The 7882-nt window shown below is 39.9% G+C and overlaps 2 protein-coding genes across 5 annotated transcripts in view; one reads left to right on the forward strand and one right to left on the reverse strand.

Moving 5' to 3' along the window:
* NOL8 (nucleolar protein 8) overlaps positions 1–1031 on the reverse strand; it is a 27180-nt gene extending 26149 nt beyond the window's left edge. The window contains exon 1 of one of the 2 annotated variants that reach the window (XM_055087286.1): positions 947–1031. The gene's annotated coding sequence lies outside the window, so the exon portion shown is untranslated. Of the gene's footprint in view, positions 1–688; positions 924–946 lie in introns of those variants that run through there. The other variant, XM_055087285.1, reaches the window with a different exon arrangement.
* Positions 1032–1116: 85 nt separating this feature from the next.
* The window catches only part of CENPP (centromere protein P), a 242670-nt gene continuing 235904 nt past the window's right edge, over positions 1117–7882 (forward strand). For all 3 annotated transcript variants that reach the window (XM_007111296.4, XM_007111297.4, XM_055087290.1), the window contains exon 1: positions 1117–1452. In XM_007111296.4, the coding sequence (XP_007111358.1) occupies positions 1346–1452 (107 nt within the window). In that variant the 5' untranslated portion in view covers positions 1117–1345. The remainder of the gene's footprint in view (positions 1453–7882) is intronic.

Here is a 7882-nt window from a genome sequence, read left to right on the forward strand (position 1 = left end):
CCGCATAGCACAGGGAGATCACCTCTGTGCTTTGTGACCACCTAGAGGGATGAGATAGGGAGGGTGGGAGGGAGGGTGACGCAAGAGGGAAGAGATAGGGGAACATATGTATATGTATAACTGATTCACTTTGTTGTAAAGGAGAAACTAACACACTATTGTAAAAGTTATACTCCAATAAAGATGTTTAAAAAAACAAACAAACCACTATGTGCCAGCGTTGTACAAAATAGTTTGCAGGCATCTTTTTTCAGATTAGCAGGAGAGGTTACGTCACTTTCCCAATGCCATTCAGAGAATTAGCGGTGAAGCCAAGATTATAACCCAAATCTAATTTCAGAACCTGTAATCCTTTATACTAGGGAGATTGCTGGATTAGAAGGGACTCAGGAAAACTCTTCCAGAGGTACTGAGATTTGCGGCTTTTCATGAGATCTCTAATCTCGTTTAGCACCCGGCTGGCGCTCAGCTCCCAGACTCCTCCCACGCGCGACCCCAAAACAGCGCCAAAAGCCCTGAGCATCGCTCCTGATCTAGGCGTGAGCCACGGCCTACATCTTCCTGGTAGCTTCCTCCGCCCCCAACCTACCCACCCTAGCCTTCTTTCTCTGAGAAGACTCAAAGACGAGAAGGGAGAAGGTAGGCCAGTTGGCCTCGGCGCATCCCAAGCCCCAAACCCACTCCTCACCACTTCGTTTTTTACATCCCACGCAGTTTAGGGCCGTAACTTCTAGTCACGTGTCCCAACAAGTGTCGCCTCTCTTCCTTCCTACTGGATTTCCAACCCAGCATCCTAAGGTTCCACAACCACGCTCAGTTCCCCAGTGCTCTTTATTTCGTTTCCAGGCTTCTGGGCGACCGCGATGCCTCCGTCCCCTGCCTCAACGTCCGCGAAAGACCCCAAACTAAAATTCCCTAGTTCATACTGAAGAGATAAGGTTATCACCTCGTGTTCTCCTGGATATGGTCAGCGGAAGTGAGGGAGGGGAAGAAAAAGAGACTCCCCCCTTAAGTGCTCCCGGAACCTCCTCTTCTGTGACTTATTCGTCCTGGTTGCTCCAAGGCGCCACCAGGTAGAGGTGGGTAGGTATGCCCTCGGGCTTTGAGTTCGAGGGAGTCAACTCTCTTGAAGCGTAGGAACTGCTGGGGGACAGCTGTGGAAAAGTAAGCAGGGATGGCAATGAGACTGAGATGCTTGCGAGCGCGGGTTATAAGCTCGGGAATCACGCGTCAGTCCCCGGCCTCCCCCGCCGAGTTCCGGGATGGTTCACGCCAGCAGCGCGCGAGGCTTGAAGAGCAGGACGTGGCGCGTTTCTGTTAGGCAGCTTCCCGTCCGCGCGGCCCGATGGATTCTCAGCGGGCTGAGGCTCGAGCTTTGGAAGCCGAGATCAGCGCTTTGAGGCGGGCGTGCGTGGAGCCGCCGGCGCCCGGGGAAGACACCTCCCGAGTTCGGTACGTGGCCTTCCTCAGGCCCAGTGGGAAGGGTGAAGATCTCTACTCCAGGCGACCCGGACCTCCCCACAGACTTTTCCCGAGCACCAGACGTGGGCGGGAACTTGTTATCTGTTCCAACAGGGCTGAGAGTGATGAGTACACGCGTGGACCCCGTTGTAAACGTATTGCCATATATTAACTGATTTAATCACACTCATGGGGAAGGTGTTTTCATTTAAGGTGTTTCATTTCATTTCATTTCAAGGTGTTCTCTTGCTAGTAACTATCAAGGTGAAAGTCTTATCTCCTTAGCAATCTTGCCTTTAGTGGGCAGCAGTATCTAGTTGGAATTTAAAAACTCTGGTTTCATGGTATTTGTTTTTATGAGTCACCTAACTGTGGCAAGTGATACTGATTTTTCGCTTACGGTAGTGATACGAAATTTCCTTTGAGAAATATTTAGGTAAAAGAGTAAGTTGATATAAAGAAGAGTAGGCAATGTAGTCTATAGGAGAATTTGGCAAAAGCTGCGAAGGTGATTGTCATATACTGCAGGAGGGGAAGCATCCCTGTAAAGGAAGTGGTCCCTGTTTAAAGGCGAACAGAGCCATATGCACTAATAGGTAGAAATAACTGAAGAGTGCCGTCTACCATAGAGCGGTGGCATCATAACGTCTTTGTTGCTACCAATAGCCATGGTCTGTCGATTACTTACTAACAGCTAGACAGAGAAATGCAAACGTCTTTACGTGCATCATCTCTTTTTAATACCTACGACAATCCTCTGAGTTAGGTGCTGTTGTTAACCCCGTTTTAGAGTTAGGAAACTGAGGCTCAGAGAAATTAAGTTGCTTGCCTGAAGTCTCAGAGAAAGTAAGTGTTAGAGCTGGATTGGAACCCCAAAATCATACTATAAAGCCCAGGCACTTTGCTTACTGGAGAAGGAGAGAAGGGGTCCATGACAGTTAATTATGTACCTATTGTCTCAAGCTTGCAAGCTGCTTGAAAAGCAGAAACTGTCTTCATTTTTTAGTCAATTCTAATTTGACATAGATGCAGAGAGAATAAGATTTTCCTGAACTAACTGGACAAGTGTTGGTTGAAATTGGGAAGGAGGAGTTCTAAAGAAAATGTTTGCATGCATGTTGGAAGGGATCATGAAGGTAGAGGAAGCTGTAACTAGTAAAAGGGAGAGGGAAGTAGGTGAACAGGGAACAAATATGTCCCTCCGCAAGTGAGGGTGTAAATGTATCAGAATGCTTGCTACTCCAGGGGTGCTCCACAGATTGGAAGCTTTAGCATCACTTGGGTTGAACAGAAATACAGATTTCAGCCCAACCCTGAACTACTGAGTCGGAATCTGCTTTTTAACTAGACCGTTGATGATTTTATGCTCTTCAGAAAGTTTGAGGAAGCACCATGATGAAAGATGATTTCTTTACTGGCCACAGTATGTCATTTTTAGCTCAGGATAGTATGTAGAGTATCCATGTAATCTGAGTCTCCTCAATGATCAAGTTGAGAAAGTCGGAAGAGTCCAAGGTGTTTGGATTTAATATAGTTTCTTTTCACTATGATGGAGAAGGAAGTTTAGGACCTGTGTACCAAGCTTTTTTTTTTTTTTTTCAGTTCCAGTAAAATACATATAATATAAATGTATCATCTTAACCATTTTTCAGTTTTCATATCAGTAGTATAATGTTCATAATATTGTGCAACTATTACCTCCATCCCTTTCCATAACTCTTTGCATCTTGTAAAACTAAAACTCCATACCTGTTAACTAATAACTTCCCATTTCCCAACTCCCCTTAGCCCCAGACAACCACCATTCTTTTTTCTGTCTCCACTGAATTTGACTTCTCTATTGCTTCATATACATGGAATCATACATATTTATCTTTATGTGACTGGCTTATTTCTCTCAGCATAATATCCTTAAGTTTCATCCATATTGTAGCATATAGCAGGATTTCTTTTCCTTTTCAGGCTGAGTAATATTTTCTTGTATGTATATACCACATTTTATTATCCATTCATCTGTCAATAAATACTTCAGTTGCTTCCATGTTTTAGCTATTGTGAATAATACTGGTATGAACATGGGTGAACAAATATCTCTTTGTGACCCTGCTTTCAATTCTTTGGATATATACCAAGAAGTGGAGTTGCTGGATCATATGTTAATTCTATTTTTAATTTTCTGAGGATCCACCACACTGGTTCCAGTGGTTCTACCATTTTACGTTCCCACTAACAGTCCACAAGTTTTCCAGATTCTCCACATCTACATCAACACTTGTTGTTATCTCTTTTTTGATAGTAGCCATCCTAATGGGTATGAGGTGGTACCTCACTGTAGCTTTGTCTTGCATTTACCTAATGATAGGTGATGTTGAATATCTTTTCATGTACTTATTGGCCATTTGTATATCTTCTTTGGAGATATGTTTATTTAAATCCTTTGCCCATTTTTGAATCAGGTTGTTTGGGTTTTTGTTGTTGAGTTTTAGGAGTTTCTCTATATATTTTGGATATTGATCCTTTATCAGATATACGATTAACAAATATTTTCTCCCATTCTGTGAGTTGCGTTTTTACTCTGTTGATAGTGTTTTTTGATGTACATTTTAAAATTTTTTTCCTGAAGTCCAATTTGTTTATTTTTTCTTTTGTTATCTGTGCCTTTGGTATTGAATATATCCATGAAATCATTGCCAAATCCAATGTCGTGAAGCTTTGTCTTACGTTTTCTTCAGAGAGTTTTATTGTTTTAGGTCTTATGTTTACACCTTTGATCCAATTCGAGTTAGTTTTTGTATATGTTAGGTAATGGTCCAATTTCATTATTTTGCATGTGGATATCCAGTTTTCCCAGCACAGTTTGAATGGTATTGGCATGCTAGTCAAAAATCATTTGACCATATATGTGAAAGTTTATTTCTGGCTTCTCTGTGTATTCTATTACATTGATCTGTATGTCTGTTTTTATGCCAGTACTACAGTTTTGATTACTGTATCTTTGAGATAAGTTTTGAAATCAGGCAATATGAATCCTTCAGTTTTGTTCTTTTTCAAGATTGTTTTGCTATTGGGAATCCCTTGAGGTTCCATATGAATCTTAGGGATGGCATTTTCTATTTTTAAAATAAAAAACCTCATTGGGATCTTGATAGGGATTGCATTGAACCTGTAGATTGCTTTGGGTAATATTGACATTTTAATAACATTACCTCCTAATCCATGAACATGAGATGTGTTTCCATTTATTTATATCTTCTTTAATTTCTTTCAGTGATGCTTTGTAGTTTTCATTGTACAAGTCTTTTACCTTCTTAAGTTTATTGCTGTGTATTATATTCTTTTTTGATGGTATTGTAAATGGAATTGTTTTTGTAATTTCCTTTTCAGATTGTTCATTGTATAGAAATGCATCTAATTTTTTATGTGATGACTTGTTATCCTGTTACTTTGCTGAATTCATTTATTAGTTCTAACAGTTTTTTTTGTAGAATCTTTAGGATTTCTTACGTTTAAGATCATACCGTCTGCAAACAGATAATTTTACTTCTTCCTTTCCAATTTAGATGCCTTTTATTTCTTCTTCTTGCCTAACTGCTCTACCTAGAATTTTCAGTACCATGTTGAATTGAAGTGGTGAAAGCTGCATCTTTACCTTGTTCCTAATCTTACAGGAAAAGCTTTCAGTCTTTCACTATGGAGTATGATGTTTGCAGTGGGTTGTCCATATATGGTTTTTATTATGTTGAGATAATTTCTTTCTGTTCCTAGTTTTTTTGAGTGTTTTTTATTATGAAATTTTCAAATACAGGTTCCTCCCCACTATCCAAAAATAAAGCATTCCAGTGAAACCTTTTGTAAGTCAAAATGGTGTAAAACAAAGAAGCAGTTACCCCAGGACACATTTTGCTAACGGATGCACAAAATAAATCAAGATACAGCACAAATGCTCACAGACACAGTTCAAAGCTATGGCAGTTTGATGCTGAGATGCTGAGTAGGAGCTTGGTGGTGCCACTGTCACTGCTCAGGGTGCCTGTTGCCTCTGCGATGTCTCGCTGCAGAACAAACCCCAAACGCTATTTTCACTTTTCACCTTTTTTTTGTAAAAGTGAAAATTCTTTTCAGATTTTATTTCAAAGAGCTAATTTTTAGTTTCATTGATTTTTCTCTATTTCTTAATGTTTATTTCACTGATCTCTGTTCTAATCTTTATCATTTCCTTCCTTCTGCTAGCTTTGGGTTTAATTCATTCTTCTTTTTCTATTTTCTTAAGTTTTACCATTAGGTTGTTCATTAGACATCTTTCTTGTTTTGTTTTTTTTCTTTTTTCTTGCGGTACGTGGGCCTCTCATTGCTGTGGCCTCTCCCACCGTGGAGCACAGGCTCTGGACGCACAGGCCTAGCGGCCATGGCTCACGGGCCCAGCCACTCCGTGGCATGTGGGATCCTCCCGGACCAGGGCACGAACCCGTGCTCCCTACATCGGCAGGCGGACTCCCAACCACTGCGCCACCAGGGAAGCCCTCTTTCTTGTTTTTTTAATTTAAGTGCTTATAGCTATAAAATGTCCTTAGTGCTATGTTTGCTATGTCTCCTAAGTTTTGATATGTTGTGTTTTCATTTTCATTGGTCTTAAAGACCAATGAAAATGTTTTTCATTTCCCTTGTGATTTCTTCATTATTGGTTATTTTAAAGTGTGTTGCTTAATTTCACAATTTTGTGAATTTTTCAGTTTTCCTTCTGTTACTGATTTCTAACGTCAGCTCATTGTGGTTGGAGAAAATGCTTTGTAGAATACTTGTCTTTAAAAAGCCATTGAGACTCAATTATTTGCTCAGTATATGATCTATCCTGGAAAATGTACCACCTGCACTTGAAAATAATTTGTATTCTCTTGTCGTGTAGTGTGTTCTATATATGTCTGTTAGAGCTAATTGGTGTACTGTGGTGTTTAAATTTTCTGTCACTTATTAATCTGTCTGGTCCTTCTATCCATCATTGTAAGTGGGGGAATTGAAGTCTCCAACTGTTATTTTGTTTTCAGCTGAGCTGTAATTGACATATAACATTACTTTACTTTCAGGTGTACAACATAATGATTTCACATTTGTATATATAAAAAAATGATCGCAAGTAATTCTTAAGATTCATCACCATTCATAGTTACAAAAATTGTGATGAGAACTTTGAAGATTTACTCTCTTAGCAACTTTCAAATATGCGATACAGTATTATTAACTATAGTCACCATGCTGTACATTAGATCCCCATGACTTATTTATTTCATAAATGGAAGTTTGTACCTTTTGACCAGCCCACCCTCACCCATTTCCCTTACCGCCCCCTCACCCCCTTGCCCCTGACAACCGCCAGTCTATTTTCTATATCTATAACTTATTCTTTTTGGTGTTTCTTAGATTCCACATATAAGTGAGATTATATAGTATTTGTCCTTCTCTGTCTGACTTCACTTAGCATAATGCCCTCAAGGTCCATCCGTGTTGTTGCAAATGGCACGATTTCATTCATTTTATGGCTGAATAATATTCCATGTACATACAGGCCACATTTTCTTTATCCATTTAATGATCAATGGACACTTTGTTTCCATGTCTTGGCTAACATAAATAATGCTGCAGTGAACATTGGGGTGCATATATCTTTTCGACTTAGTGTTTTTGTTTCCTTCAGATAAATACATGGCAGTACAATGGATGATCATATGGTAGTTCTATTCTTTTTTGTTGTTGTAATATTTTTGAACATCTTTATTGAAGTATAATTGTTTCACAATGTTGTGTTTGTTTCTGCTGTATAACAAAGTGAATCAGCTACATGCATACGTATATCCCCATATCCCTTCCCTCTTGCATCTCGCTACCACCCTCCTTATCCCACACCTCTAGGTGGTTGCAAAGCAGCCAGCTGATCTCTCTGTGCTATGCAGCTGCTTCTCACTAGCTATCTGTTTTACATTTGGTAGTGTATATATGTCCTTGCCACTCTCTCACTTTGTCCCAGCTTACCCTTCCCCCTCCCCGTGTCCTCAAGTCCATTCTCTAACGTCTGTGTCTTTATTCCTGTCCTGCCCCTAGGTTCATCAGAACCATTTTTAATTTTAGATTCCATATATATGTGTTAACATACGGTATTTGTTTATCTAACTTACTTCACTTTGTATGACAGACTCTAGGTCCATCCACTCACAACAAATAACTCAGTTTTGTTTCTTTTTATGGCTGAGTAATATTCCATTGTATATATGTGCCACATCTTCTTTATCCATTCATCTGTTGATGGACACTTAGGTTGGTTCCATCTCCTGGCTATTGTAAATAGTGCTGCAATGAACATTGTGGCACATGACTCCTTTTGAATTATGGTTTTCTCAGGGTATATGCCCAGTAGTGGGATTGCTGGGTC

The sequence above is a fragment of the Physeter macrocephalus genome, chromosome 9 (assembly GCF_002837175.3).
Source record: "Physeter macrocephalus isolate SW-GA chromosome 9, ASM283717v5, whole genome shotgun sequence".
Taxonomy (NCBI): domain Eukaryota; kingdom Metazoa; phylum Chordata; class Mammalia; order Artiodactyla; family Physeteridae; genus Physeter; species Physeter macrocephalus.